The following is a 14,529-nucleotide window of genomic DNA, read 5'->3' on the forward strand; positions in this document are numbered from 1 at the left end:
TAGGAGGGGGCTGTTCTGGGAAGGCACCTGCTCTCTCAGAGTTACTGATCCCCATCAGAAAGATGTTGAGGAACCACTCAAGTGAGTACTGGTACATGGGGTCCACATGGGACAGGTCTGAGACACAGAAGTAGAGGATCTGTGAACGGACGGCCACAGGCGCATACTGCAGGCGGGTGATGTTGATGTCCTTCTCTGTCTGCTCTGCCACCATTACCTTGGTCTGGAGGACAGATGAGACATCATGGTTAGCGCAGTACTGGCAGGGGATGCACAGCTGCAAGAGGAGAGCACCTCCACCTCTGACCTGGATCTCTCCTGCCTTCAGCTTGGATGCCCCCAGCACTCTGATGAGCTCTAAGTCATCTACAGGGTTTCCTTCAGAAGTGCTGAGCCGGTACAGGATCTGGTCTTCTATCTCCTTCAGTTCCTGATGCATCTTGGCATTGCTAACAATTAGCTGGTTTCTAGCTTCTTCTAAGTCAGGCCGCTCGGCAGCCACAACTTGTCCCAGCAGTTGGTCTTCCAAGCCACTACAAAAGCCATGGAGGTGAGGGGGCAGTCAACAGGCCCAAGCGTTTGAGGACTGTGAAGAATGAGGCTGAGCATCATGGGCAGCTAATGGGGTAAGCGGGTACCTGGGTGAGAGGGTGAAGTTGATGAGGGTGAGCTGCGTGGAGACCTCGGGGCTGTAGTGAGGGTTGGACAGGTTGGTGGTGATGTACATCTTGAAACCCTCATGGTAGGGGATCACCGTATCCCCCAGCTTCAGCACAGTGTTGCCTTGCCGTTTGTAGGTCTGTACCAGAGGGGGACAAATACAGGAAGGCTGGGATGGCTACCTCTTGTGAGGGAAGGCATCCTGCTGTGCTCTGGGCTCTGCAGTGAGAAGAGAGTCTGAAGGCTCTCTGGACAGAGGAGCTCAAGCTGTCTGGCACACCCGAAGGCCTGAATGTGAATAGAGCAGCTGTATTCCATGGCCCTGCCTCCCAGGCAAAGACACCTGCTGGTAGGAGCCTGGGGTAGGCAGGAGGCTGCCAACACGTTGGAGCCCTGACCAAGACACATGAGCACAGAACAGGTAGCATCCGTGCACAAACATCCATGTACAAACCCACCACATCCCATTACACCCTGGCCAGATGCCCCCTTACAGCCCAGCCAAGTACCCACTGCCCCTCCTTGCCATGGCGAGACATAGGACCTGTTTCAGCAGAACAGGCTCGAGGGCTGGATCCAGCTCCTCGCCAACATTCTCCAGCAGGAAGGGCTTCCCAAAGGTAATGGCATTTTCCAGACTGCAGAGGAAGTCCCGGTCACTCAGCTTGGCCACCTCCAGGCTGTTCATCTTCTCCTGAAAGGCAGTAGGGGAGGGCAGGGTCCCTGTGGTGTCCTGCCCACCTTCACATCCAGCTCTGGTGCATGGTATGCCTCTCACTGGGCTGATTTAGCTCCCTGGAGCAGCAGAAATAATCTCTTTTCTTGCTTGGCTAGTTTTTGGCTATTTTGGCAAATTTAGTCCAGGTCATCAGGCACTAGAGACAGCTCAATGAGGCAGCTGTTTCCAGTGAGGAAGGAGGGGGGAGCCATATCCCTGCAGAGCCCCACACTGGAAACTCAGAGCTCGTTTGCCTGCAAAATGAGAGCAGATGGGTGGGAAAAGCCCTCTGGGAGCAAAACAGGAGCGGCCACCAGAGCCTACTGCCTGACCCTTCAAAAGGGCAGTGGGTACCTCTCTAGAGGAAAAGGTGGTGGTTTGTGTTCTCACTGCTCTGATAGCAGGGACTGTACTTACTAGCCAGGTAATGCTACCCTAATCCCTTCTATCCTAGGGACCCTAAGAGCTGTTATGGGAGATGCTAGTGTTGTTCTGTGTGTTTTAGTGTGTGGTAAAGGATGTAAGGCCTCCAGAATGCTAGTGGAGAGCAAGAGTGGGAATCTGATGCCTCGCTTACAGCAGGGCCCTTCCTGCCTTGTGCTGATTTCCCCAAGCAGGGAAATCTGCCTGGCATGAATACAGATACGAAGCCTACCCGGTGCTGGGGAGGCTGGGCTGGCCTAGTGTGGAGTCTTGCAGCTCTGGAGCCCAAAGTCTGAGGCTGCTCTATGCAGCTCCTAACAGAAGATTCTTTCCCCTATCCTGGCAGACCTGGCTTTCCTCCCCACAGCTCTTACCAGCTTCTTGATCCACTTGTTTGCTTGTCCTTGGGGATCTATGTAGTGAGTCCAGCGCTGGGAGAATTGTGTTATTACCCCATTTTCCACAGACAGAGTGTCATTGGGTAAACCAGCAATCTAATGGGGTAGAAAAAGCTGTTGGGAACACCTGGTAGTACAACACAGCTGACCAGAGAGAAGCCCTTCCTGCCTGGGCCCCTGCATGATGGATAGGGGATAGTGGTGAGGGTACCTCTAAGAGCAGCTGAGCCCAGAGCTGCAGCTCTGCCTGAAGTGGCTCAGCCATGGGACAGAGCTGTGCTGGCAGAGCTGGGCTTGGGGAGGCTACAGCCAGGGCTTTGCCCTAAGTCTGTGGTTTGTAAAGGGGAATTCTTACAGGTTAAGGCTGATACCCTCAGAGCTTCTGCCTTGGATACCGCCAGGTCCTCTCCTGCTCATTGCACACAGAGCCCTGGCAGCAATTCCAGCTCTGCAGTGCAGAGGAACTTGGTTGTTATTGAGCTGTTTGGTCTTGGGTCTGTCCTCTAGTACAGGTGATCCTAGTGAGTGGTGAGCTGAGTGTTTTAGCTTTTACCTGAGGTACCTTCAGCATGAAGTGTTGGTTTTTTTTCTGCAACTTGCCTGCCAGGAGCTGACTTCCACGGGGTCTCCAAGGGTGCTGATCAGGTTTGGCTCCTTGGTGTGAGGAATGTTGTTTTCTGACAGCTGCCTCACCCACTCCTTGCACAGTGCTATGCGGTAGTGTCCCTGCCATGAGAAGCACCATCATAGCATTTCTTTTTGTTGCAGCTAGTCTGCTGTGAGCACCTAAACCCTCCCATTTCCATTCAAATGTGACCCTGTGCAGCCTCTAGCACAAACTGAGAGAGATTCAGGAGGGATTTTGTACTCTTTTGTCCTAGTCCTTTTTCCCAGTGGATCTGGCCAGCAACAGCAAGAGGCCAGGAGAGCAGAGCAGCTAACCGAGCCCCTCGCAGGGAGCATTGCACACTTACTGTAAAAGGGCCCAGGTAGGCCACAAAGCCAGCTGCAACCAGCATGTCCCCAGTGATGTTGTTGATCTTGTAATCCAGATTCTCTACAGTGTCCTGCCAGCGCACCTTCTCATCAGCCAGGCTGTTTATAAGCTGTGGGGTAAGTTGCATACATTAGAGCTGCTGTGTAGTCTAGCCTTGTGCCCTGGACATGCTGCTCTCTGGGTAATGCCGCAAGTGACTTTGGTGACCAGAGGTTGTAGGGTGTCCTCTGCCATATCCTGAATTCTGTCCCCAGCTTTGAGCACTTAATCCTGGGATTACTGGGCTGCTCTCAGCTGTCCTGGAGACCTGTTGCTGCCTGAAGAAGTGCTGCAGGCGAGGACAGCAGCTTTTCACACCAGTACCTGGCTAGTTTAGCTTCCCCAGTCCTGTTGTACTGCTGAGATCTGGCCAGGTAACTTCAACCTAGGATTGTTGTGAGCTGCAGGCACACAGATATTTTCACCACTGTGCTCCTTGACCTGATTTCAGGTTGTCTCATGTAAGCAGGCAGAACCCAGTTCTGTCCCTTACCATATTGGCACGGTCCAGTCTCTGCTGACACTGCTCACACTTCACCTCCATCTCCTCCTTCTTGGCTATGCAGATCTTATACTTGGCTTGCAGCATGGCAATGCCACCTTCAACCTCTCTCAGGTGTTCCTTAGCTTCCTCAAGGACCTGCTGAGTGGCATGTAGGTCCTCTTCTGCCTCCCGCCAGGCTTGCTGGGGAGATATACAAGGAAACAGTGGGTATGTTGGGCATGTGGCCAGGTTCTTCCCCCAAGAAAGCTAGAGACCTTGGAGCAAGAGTAAGATTTCCATAAAAATTGAAATGTTTTTCCATAAAAGCAATAGCTGATACTGAGATCCTTCCATGTATGACAAAGGCTGACCTACCTAACTCCAGTGGGATGTTCTGCAAGCCCAGGAATGAAAGCAGGGGTGAGGAGAGCATTCTGGCATGGCTCCAAAAAGCCAAGAACCTGTGCCAGCTTGCAGAAGTTCAGGATGTGGCCCACTGGTGAAAAGGAGGAAAGATTCCTCTGCTTGTCCCAAAATAATAAAAAAATAGCTAGGCTTGGAGAGGATTCAGGCTGAAACACTAGTGAGATGTAGGAATGCTCTCTCTGTAAGTACAGTTTCTGCTGAGCTAGGAACTTGGCACTAAGAACAAGGTATCACTTCTGTCCCAGCATATTCCAGGCTATTTTGTTATGTTAATGCATTTTGAGGCTTTGGCTCAGCTAAGGCTTCATCTGAACATTACACCCTGACCTGCAGAACAAGGTGATTCTTGGCATCTCCTGTAGAAGGGGACTGCTAGTACTGTGTTCCCTTACACCTAGAGCAGCTGGGTCATACTGCCTCTTACCCGCTTGGGTTCCACCACCTTGGCCACAAAGTGGTACTTGTGCATGGCACGCACCCACTGGCAAATGGAGGTGCAAGCTTTGGAGACCTTGGCAATGGCAGCTGGCTGAAACTCCTCACTGTCAATGTAGGGCTGGATGGCCCTGATCACAGTGTCTGCAATATTGTCCTGCAAAGAATGGTGGGAGAGAAAGGAGAGCGGTGATGAGGGTGCTAGAGATCTGACTGAGAAAGGTCTTAAAGGGCTTCCCCCAGTGGCTGCCACCTGCCCCAGGACCTGGCAGGGTGGTTAAGCCATTGCACTGGAGCAAGAGGAAACAAATTGCTGTGTGTTGAGGCCTGGGAGGCAGGGCTGTGAGATTGGGGAAATCCCTTCCCATACCGCTTCCGTCCAGGTTCTCTGCAGGGAAAGAGCAGAGGAACAGAAGGGGAAGACCTTTGTGTCTGGGTCCCATTGTCCAAGGCAATGAAGTGCACCCAGCTGACATGAGGACTTCCAGGCCAAATACGTCCTCATCCTCTGTGCTGTTGAAGGGTGTTGCCCACAAGGAGCTTCAAGCTTCACTGCTGTGAGAAGGATCTCTGTGAGGCAATACTTGATCCCTGGTCACAGCCTTCCTCTGCCACCACTTACCTTATCATACTTAAGCAGGCTGTCCAAGAACTTCCCTGGATCCTGGAGAAGGCCCCTGCCTGGCTCCCAGTAGTCTTCCACCTTGGAGCCTAGCTTTTCTCCTGCCACCCTTTTGGGCTTGATTCCTTTCATAATGCAGACAGCTTCAATCACCATCTTCACACCGAGGGGAGGCCGCTGCATTGCTCGTACCTTTAAAACCCAAATGGAGACAGTGGGTTGGCATGGTTCTTGGTGAGATAGGGTGCTCATCCCTCAGCTGGCCCAGGGGAGACTGGGACCAGAGGCAGGACATTTAGAGGATGCAATGCACAGACAGGAAGGAGAGAGGTCTGGTTATTGGAAAAGGCTCGGAGCAAACTACAGGTAGGCTGAAAAAGCCTGCCTCAGTGCTCTGATAGGTAGATCTTACAGGCTGAAGACATCTTAGCAAAGGAGCTAGATCTGTATGGCCCTGGGGATGAGACTGTATAGAAATGGGGCATGGGCGGGCTTTCTCCCTTACTCTGTGGGCTCTCATTTGTTTTGTACCCCACCGTAGCAATTCAGCACCCCATGAGCTGGTCTGCAGCACTTGTGGAGGGACTGCTTGAGTCTCTCCTGAATCAGGCAGCTACAAGTGCTGCTGCAGCACCCTTGAGATGGCTGTGGGTATCAAGACCCTTAAGGATGAAGCCTGCTTTTTCCCTTCTAGTTGTGACCATCCTTGCCATGTTCAGCCAGAGATACTCCCAGACCTTCCCACTGGACACAGTCAGCAGAGGGGCAGAGTTTGTGGCAACACTGAGGCTGATCTAACCCCATGCAGACACCTTCTGCAAGAAGGACTTTGACTGGGTCTTTGACTGCCCTCAGACAAGGCAATTCCTTGAGTAGTTCTGCAGCACGGTGAGTGAGGAGAATGTGCTGAGTCTGGCCAAGATGGAGGCCTATGATGCCCTGCTGCCTGCAAGCAAGCCCATCCTGGAAGGTAATACCCTTGAGCAGGCATTGCAGATGTGCTGCACAGTCCCCCAGCTCTCAAGCATGATACCAGATGATGAGGGTCCCTCTCTGGAGGGCCTGCAGCAGGAGCTTCTGGAGCTGAAGAACTATTGTGACCATCAGCTCTGGCACCACAGCAAGCTTGCATGTTTGGCCAGCCAACCTGCTGCAGGAGCTGGGGTATTTGGAGGAGGAGGAGAAAGTGGTGAAGCTGGATGTAAAGAAGGCTCAGAAGGACTTGGAAGTGGCAATCTTCCAAACCAATGCTGTCCTGAGCCAGATCAGCAAGGCTGCAAAGCAGCTGGCAGAGTCACATGGGGATGTGGGGAAAGGCCAGCTGCCGGTACTGCTGTGCGAGATGGATCTCAGCCCTTTCCTGGAGCTAGAATAGCAGGCCACTGATGTGTTTGAGAAGTTCATCCAGCAGGTCCTACTGGGGAGTGTCCAGGCTCCAGATGCTCAGGGAGCAAGTGCACAGGGAGAGAGAAGCCTGAAGGAAAGGTTGGAAGCTGGGACACAGAGGGACCCAGACGGGGAAATACCAGAAAGAAGACAAGAAGCTCCTCATCAAGAGTATGCAAAAACACCACAGGAGGTGACAACAGCATGTCAGGGAATGCTCCAAGGCTTGAGGGCAGAGCTGCTAGCAGATGGAAAGGAGAGAGGTGTTGAGCCTGGCAGATGAGGAGGAGAGAGATGGCAGCCAAGAAGTAACAGAGAGAATGGACACAAAGCAAACAACAATGCCAAAAAGTCTTTAGGCTGATAGAGATGAGCTACCGGGAGACAAAGACACCTACTGGAAGGAGATGAACCAAATGGAAAAAGCACGTATCTGTGCCCACAGGGAGGTTATAGTCATGTCAGCAAAAGTGGAAGGCAACTGTGCTGTGCTGGAGTGGGCCCAGAGGACTCTGGAAGCTCTTGAGGAAAACCAGGTAGGGCCAGTGCTCCCCTTTCTCCACCATCCTTTGTGGCAGGGTCTGCCTGTGCTGCGGGCAGTCCCTCCTGTTGAATGCTGGAGCATAGATGACATGTCAGGAGGGCCTGGCAAAGCCAGGTAATGCTAGCAGTGTTCCCTGACACCAGCCTGTCTTGTCTTCCCCCTGCACAGCAGGTAGTTGAGGCAGAGCCCCGGAGTCAGGCTGCCTTGCTTCAGAAGCAGCTTCACATCCTGTGTTGCAACATCACGCAGGCCCTGACTCACCAGTTGCCACCCCTGCTGAAGGCAGAGGCCTGCCTCTCTCACCTGCCTATCCCGCAGTGGCAGCTCAGCCTGGAAGATGCCCGTCTGCAGTACATTGCTGCAAGGCAGGAGGAGGCAGCTGCGTGGCTGGTGAACCAGCACAGCCACCTGGATCTGCTGGAGCTCCAGCTGAAACGGGAGAGAAGGAGCTGGGCCAGAAGGCTGCTCAGCTAGGGGAGATGGAAACTGCCATGAGAGAAACCCAGACCAGGCTGAAGAAGCAGCAGGACTACTTAAAAAATGCCAGCTCCTCCCAGAACGGTTGTCCATGCTCATGGATAGACCCCAAAGACCTCTCTGCTGTATGGTAATGGCCTGGGGGTATGTGTGCGTAAGGAACAAACCAGACGTGGAGGAGGTGGCATGGGAATGGGAGAGGCATACAGCAGACCCAAGTTACCAGGCAGTCTAGTAGCACTCTTCTGCAAGTGCAGAGCCACCCTGACTCCATGGTGGTGTGAAATTCCCCAGAAGATGGCATCTGCTTCTTCCTGGCTGGCTAGGGTTGACAGAGCAAAGCATGGGCTTGGAGAAGGGAATGAGTATGGAGAACAGATGTTTTCCTAGGATGTGAAGAGGCAAGTCTTCAGCCATGGAGAAGGACAGCTAGGCCAGAAGGAAGCACAAGCAGCTTGGAGCAAGAGCTTTCTCTAGTTGGGTGTCCTGCACTGACAAGGGCTTCTCAGCTTTCTTGCACAGCTCTGGACTAGCTGGTGCTGGTGTCTGCCAGCAAGGAGTCTCTGACTGGCTCTTCAGCTAGCCTGGTCCTTTATGGTGCTCCTCCCAGACCTCCAAGGATACTATGCTGCTCACCAGGAGTGGCTGTCCTCTCACTGTTGCCCCACAGCCACTTACATCCCAGTCCCAGAGTGCACAATGTCCCCTGAGCCCTGTTCTTCCTCAGCGCTGGCACACTGCTCACACCTCTGGCTGACTGTGCTGTCTTGCAGGCTCTGGGACATGCTGGCGGGGCAAGATCAGGAGAAGCAACTCTTCTACAGCTATAAGATGATAGCAGCCCAGTGCTCCCAGACGGTTCTGGTCCAGAGGGTGCTGGAAGCACAGTTGGCAGCTCTTATGTCCCAGCTCCCAGCCCTGGAGTCATTCACAGAAGTGCTCTACCAGCAGTTGTACAACCGCTCCAACCAGCTGCAGCTTTCCTCTCTGGTAAGCAAGCACTCCTGCTCCACCAGGCCTTGCTGGGTGGCACAGGGCTGTGAGTCAGAGCCCTCTGTGCTGTCCTCCCTGGGTGCTGGGGGTAGAACTTACTGCCTGTCAGCCCACAGAGGGAGAGGAGGTTGGCCTGACCCTGGCCTTGTCCCTCAGCTAGCCTCTGCCTCACTAGATAGCTTTTGGGACAAAGATGATCCTCACTGTTTCACATGTGCTGTTAAGTATATAGATTGGGGTGCCTTAGCCAAGGTGGCCCACTAATCCAAGGAGCCTCTGTTCCTTGGACTAGATGTGTTCGGAGGCTAGAGCCAGGTGGGTAGTTTGCTTCTGGTGGGCTGAGCTGTTCCATAGGTGGGAGGATATCCCTTCTTTCTGCACTTTCACATGCATTTATGCTCTGCCCCTCAGATCACTGAGCTGATGCAGCAACTGGTCACCATGCATGACAACCTCTACCAATTGCTGACAGACCTCCTGAATGACTTGAAGGTCAAGTCCAGATGTCTGGGGAGCCCTATCCTGCAGACAGAGTGTAATCTTTATATGTATTTTTACTGCGATGAGGATCGGCTGAAAGAGGTGGTAGAGGAGCTAGAGAAGCAGGTGTCAGCTTTCTTCAAGGGACCATTGATGGAGCTGCCCTATGTGAAGGAGTAGGTCAAAGGAATGCTTGCTCCCTGCCATAGAAGTGAGGTCCTCTTTTAGTTGGGCTGGATCATTAATCCTGGACTGGGAGAGAACTCTGGTGGTCCTGGCTTTTAAGAAGCAGGGAGTTTATTCCTTAAATGAAGAGTTTCCTGAAGCTGGTGGGTGGGTTAGACGATATCTAAGAAATTGATGCATCTTGTGAGTTGGCATTGAAAGCCTTGTATAGAAAGTACTTTTCATGCCAACTCTACAAGAGGACAGGTGCTGGGGGCAAGTGGGCTGACACTGTGTCTTTACCCACCTTCTGGGGAAGAGTTTTGTATGTTTTGTGGGGAATAAAAAGGTCTGCTTTTCATTACTGCCTGTCCCTCCTCTCCACAGCTGTTACACCCTGTGCAGTGAAATCTTGTACTTGATGAGTTTGCTCTCTTGGCTATGGGCCGTGATGCTTGCCAGGCTCAGTCACCCTCCTTTCTCTGATTACCCTATATCAAGCCAGTATTCCTTGAAGTCAGCCTACTAGCCATTGCCTCTTCCTCTTCTCTCTGTCTGCGGTGGATTCCCTTTCAAAAGAGCCTGCTGGTTCAGCCAGTGTACTTCTAGGTCTGTCCCTGTGCTGTGCAGTCAATTCTCAGGGTTGCAATGTGGTACTGCCTGCCACCTACCCCCAAGGACAGACACCATGGGGTGAGCCCTCCTCAACACCATCTCTGGCATAAATTGTAAACAACATGTAGGAACACCTAGGAGCTAGATGCTGCCTCTCTGCCCTCGAAAAGTCTTTGCTTCTGAAGGAGTGAAGCTGAGAAGCTGCATGGACAGTTGCCCAGGTTGTGAGCCCAGGGGGATGGATGGAGATGCTGGAAAAGGCTGAGAATGCTGCAAGACTATAGAAGGGGAACTGCTGCAGAGTGGCTGTCCAGGACCAGGCCTGGCTCTGCTATCCTCCCCCTCAATGCAGTTACCTCCGTAACATCACTCTTGTTGAGGTTTCTCAGGCTGGCAAGAGCAGTGTCCAGGGCTGGCAGGGCTTCAGCCAAGTCCTTCTGAGCATCGTCTGCAATGGCTTGGGCTGTCTGAGCTTTCAATATGGCCTTCGTCTCCTCTGCCTGCACAGCACTTCTTGTCTCTTTGGCCACGGCTGTGTCCACCTGCAACACCAGAGACTGCATCAGAAACATGCTGGAGCCGGAACACACCTTTGGCTTGGTCCAGCACTGCTAGGTAAGGATCAGAGCTGTCCTGGCAGGTCATGTGTTTTCTTCTAATAGAGACACACTGGATCTAGCTGCTGGAGGGGATCCCCTTCCTGCATCATACTGGCAGGGTGGTTTTGTCAGCCTGTAGAGATCATCCACAAGCTCCAGCTCTGGCTGTGCCTGGAATGGTGTTAGACCTGCAGGAATTAGCTGATCTACCAATTTTTCCTGTTAGCATAGGGAAAGGATGCATAGGGATGCAAACATACAGGGAGATGGAGGAATAAGAAAATATGCTGAGGGTTTTGTTTCTAAAACTGTCACTTCTGTCCACCCCCAGGGTTAAAACACTACCAGGAGCTGTAAAGGGAATGTGGAATATAGTAAAATCTTTTTCTGTGAGTGGATCAGGCCACCTTCCCAAAGCTGTGTGGGAAGATGAGAGATTGCAGACTCTTTCCCCTTTGCATGCAGAGCTGTGTGATGCTCATGTCTGTTCCTTCAGTCTCAGTCTGGCCATCCCACAGTAGGAGGCAGGCAGGGAGGAACACAAGGAGGAGGGAGGGTAGTGACAGCCAACACAGGACAGTTCCCCCTTCTGCAGTGGCATGAGTGACTGTGTGTGATGATCCCTGAGGTTTGGGCTAGCAGGGGCAGACTGCAGCTGGATCAGCTCCCTGGGGACGGGATGTGGGGGAATGATCCCTCTCAACAACAACCTAGGCTTAGAGCTGCTCAGGTCACCTGAGGATTGTTAGTAGTGCTGCTAGTTTGTGCTTGCAAGGATCTAAACCAGCAAGAAGAGGGAGTTGGTAGCTTGGCTGACGGACCCCTGGGTTGTGGTTTCAGACAGGGACATGTGAGCCACTGTTTCTACTAGCAACTGGCTGGTAGGCTGTGACTGGCCCCCACTAACCCCAGAGCAGTGACCCCAGCAGAAGGCCATTCTCCCTGGCAGTGCTGCTCTGCATAAATACCTGCTGTGTTTATCTGGGGCATTTTTACTGTCAGATCAAGCAGGATTTTGTACAATCCCTGCAAGGCCTCCCCAGGCCCTGTGTCCAGTCTGAGTAGCCAGACTTCGAAAGCAGCAGCAGTACCTGCAGTTGCTCCATGGTTGCCTGTGTATCCTTGGCTGCTTGTGCCAGGAGAGGGCGAGCGGACTCCAGCTCCTCCTGCATCCTCGCTACATCCTCTGCTGTTTGCAGGAGCTGTGGGAGCAAAGCACAGTGAAAGCACAGGCAGCAGCCACGGAAAGCCCCAGGAAAGGGCTGCGCTGCCCTGGTGGGTGCTCCCTGCCTAGTGTCAGGCTGTACAAAGCAGGTCTTGCTCTGGTCCCTGCTTAAGTAACAGTCTGGCACTTGTGTGCTTATAAACAATAGCGTCTAATGGTGCCTGCACACGATGGGCATGACTTCATAAACTCATGGCAATCTGTCAGTAGAACAATGGTGCTGTTATAGGGCTTTCAACTACAAGGTTAATAAGGAACATCCTGAGAGATGACAAGTTACAGAGAGGTCTGTGGACCCAAAGACTGGGACCATCATTCTTTTAGACCTGTTAAAGACTCAGACCTTCAGAAAGACTGGCTCTGGCAGAAGACATAGTTCTCATTTGCTTTAGCATGAGTTTTCTCCTGTTACACAGGAGATGTGTAGGCTATCTCACTGCATCTCTTCAGCTACAAATACACTGCTCAGAGCAGCTAAGGTGGGCTCAAAACTCCCAGGTGTGAGGGATGAACCTTGTCCAGGCCACTTTTCATCCTGTTCTTGGCTGTCTTCAGTTCCTGTTTCTTCTTTCCAATCAGGGAACTGAAGATGCTGAGGAACTCAAGGTAGCTCTTGGGAGTAACATAATTGTGTCTGGCCAGCTCTGCTAGGTACACTTGGCACTTCTTTGCCACACTCTGATGGATTTCTACACATACTTGAATCTACAAGGTGAAAGGAAAGAAACAATTTTATTCAGTACTGAACATGTGGTAAGGAAGCCTATGTGATGCCCACAGAGCACAAAGGGCTTACAAAGAGCCTAAGTATATAGTCACAGCAAAGCTTACATATGCATATGGGCTTCAGTGTCGTAGAGAGGGTGATGAAGGGACATACCCAGTATACAAAAGTTAACCCATTCTGTATTTGAATGACCCTGCCATGAAACATTTCTGCTACAGCATAGGACCTTTCTGCAGATGTGTCCTGCATCCGTTGTCTATGTGCGCCTAGAGGCATGGCACATTGAGCATACAGGAGCTGTGTTTTGTGTGTTGAGTGTGGCACCTACCATCCCCTTGACATCTTCAGTACTGGCACCAAGATGTGGGATCTGGTGCAGGAAGGAGGAGGCAACACACTGCAGGGCTTCAGCAGGCCACTCATTAAACCAGTTGATAGTACAGCAGTTCACAAGAGAGGGGAACTGTCTCAAGCGTGTGCGGAAGACTTCTCCAATAGGGCTGAGGGAAAGACGTGTAGAAAAGAGATGTTACAACTAGCTATAGATACAAGGATAAAAATATCTTTTCTACTTCCCTAGAACCATCCCGAACTCTACGGAGTAGGAAGGAAGGGAATATACCCAAGGAACAAGAAGGAGGGAGGGAAATAAGGAACAGAAGTTCAGGCAGTGAGCTGGCATGTCCCAAGGTACATGCCAGCTCACTCCTTGAAAGTCCTGGGTATATCCTGGAAGTAGGGTGATGTTTTCTGTGTCCCTCCCTAGGGAGAACACTTAAGGGATAAGAAATAAATGTGATCTGAAGCCTCTTTCAAGCAGGTAAGTGCAGAGATCATATCACCAAACCAAAATCACAGCCCCATTTATTCCACTTGTACTTGCACAGAGAATGCCCTATACCTTCTGGCAGCCCTCCTGCAAGCAAGCTGCTCATGGACTATGCGCTAGGTTAATGTGTAAACACAGTGCAAATGAGCCCCAAATTAAAGCAAGGTATTTTTACAACAAAAAGCTCAACAGTGCATGAAGGAGGAGGAAGCTTATATTTAATCTGGATCACATATAATCATATTCTTAAACTTTTTAAACTTCATCCAGAAACCTGCAAAGTGTTAAAAAAACCCTATCCAGCCCTATGGGAAGGTAGTATGCAAACCTTCTCCTCCGAAGTCAGGGGCTTGGAAACAAAGGTCGCCTGACAAAGTGATGCAAAGCAAAGGACGAGGAGGAAAAAAAAAGAACATTGACAGCATGGAGTCCTACCCCTGAACTGTACCTCATGCACAGGACCATGTGGATATTGCTGCGAACCCGTCCTGTGTATGCAGCCATCAAATTGGCCTTGGTGGGCTGCTGCCCTAGATCTCGAACAACAGGCTTCATAGCTGTCATGATCTGTTCTTGATCATCAGGGCTGTAAATGTTGGGAACATCACCTGAGTTGAGCATGTTGTTGATATCCTCAAGGAAGGATTCATTTTTAATCTAAGTAGATGATGGGGGAAAGAAAAAGCAGTTTCCTAAGTCATGAGACAGTCATATCTCCACGTGCCATGTAGATCACTCTGGATAAATACAGCCCTCAGCCTCTGTCATAAGAAATAATTTCTACGATCACTCGGCTCCAGTAAAGCATACTCTGACCCTTGTCCAGCATTTCTAATTCAACAGCCATGTTCAGCCATTTCAGGGGTTAAGCCCATTCACTGTGTCCTTACAGACAAGTCATGCTCAGGGCCTTGCTCCCTGCCTCGCAGTGACTCTGCAGCCAGACCTCAGGTTGCTCTGGGTCTTCATTCCTGCAGCACAGAATGCTTCACTATTAGGATAGAGCTGATGGATGTGGGAGACAGAGTAATTGTAGGGATGTGTCACAGTCTGTGGGATGATCTCCCTCCAGAGCTACACTCACCTCTCCACCTTTGCTAAAGCAGAAACACACAGCATCCATTACTTGACTAAATGCATCCTCCTGTGCCCCCCTTCTCCCACATATGTTTCTCACTGCAGGGAAAAGGATGCAGGAAAAAGCAGCATTTGGCAGATGCTCATCAAACTGCTTAGGGCACTGCCAGAAGGGACTTGGCTCCTATGATAATGAAGGCAGTAAAAAAG

The 14,529-nt window shown here is 51.5% G+C and overlaps 1 protein-coding gene and 1 pseudogene across 1 annotated transcript in view; one reads left to right on the forward strand and one right to left on the reverse strand.

The window, feature by feature from the left end:
- Positions 1 to 14,529, reverse strand: part of DNAH1 (dynein axonemal heavy chain 1) — a 79,762-nt gene that overhangs the window by 8,033 nt on the left and 57,200 nt on the right. Inside the window, exons 52-66 of the mRNA XM_064455669.1 lie at positions 13,691 to 13,899; positions 12,742 to 12,913; positions 12,200 to 12,391; positions 11,553 to 11,663; positions 10,219 to 10,404; positions 5,203 to 5,394; positions 4,570 to 4,737; positions 3,729 to 3,920; positions 3,174 to 3,305; positions 2,800 to 2,925; positions 2,176 to 2,295; positions 1,205 to 1,354; positions 639 to 799; positions 308 to 533; positions 28 to 223 (exon numbers count right to left, since the gene is read on the reverse strand). Of these exons, the coding sequence (XP_064311739.1) occupies positions 28 to 223; positions 308 to 533; positions 639 to 799; positions 1,205 to 1,354; positions 2,176 to 2,295; positions 2,800 to 2,925; positions 3,174 to 3,305; positions 3,729 to 3,920; positions 4,570 to 4,737; positions 5,203 to 5,394; positions 10,219 to 10,404; positions 11,553 to 11,663; positions 12,200 to 12,391; positions 12,742 to 12,913; positions 13,691 to 13,899 (2,533 nt within the window). The remainder of the gene's footprint in view (positions 1 to 27; positions 224 to 307; positions 534 to 638; positions 800 to 1,204; positions 1,355 to 2,175; positions 2,296 to 2,799; positions 2,926 to 3,173; positions 3,306 to 3,728; positions 3,921 to 4,569; positions 4,738 to 5,202; positions 5,395 to 10,218; positions 10,405 to 11,552; positions 11,664 to 12,199; positions 12,392 to 12,741; positions 12,914 to 13,690; positions 13,900 to 14,529) is intronic.
- Positions 5,872 to 9,356, forward strand: LOC135313840 (HAUS augmin-like complex subunit 3; annotated as a pseudogene).

The sequence above is a fragment of the Phalacrocorax carbo genome, chromosome 6 (assembly GCF_963921805.1).
Source record: "Phalacrocorax carbo chromosome 6, bPhaCar2.1, whole genome shotgun sequence".
NCBI classification, from domain to species: domain Eukaryota; kingdom Metazoa; phylum Chordata; class Aves; order Suliformes; family Phalacrocoracidae; genus Phalacrocorax; species Phalacrocorax carbo.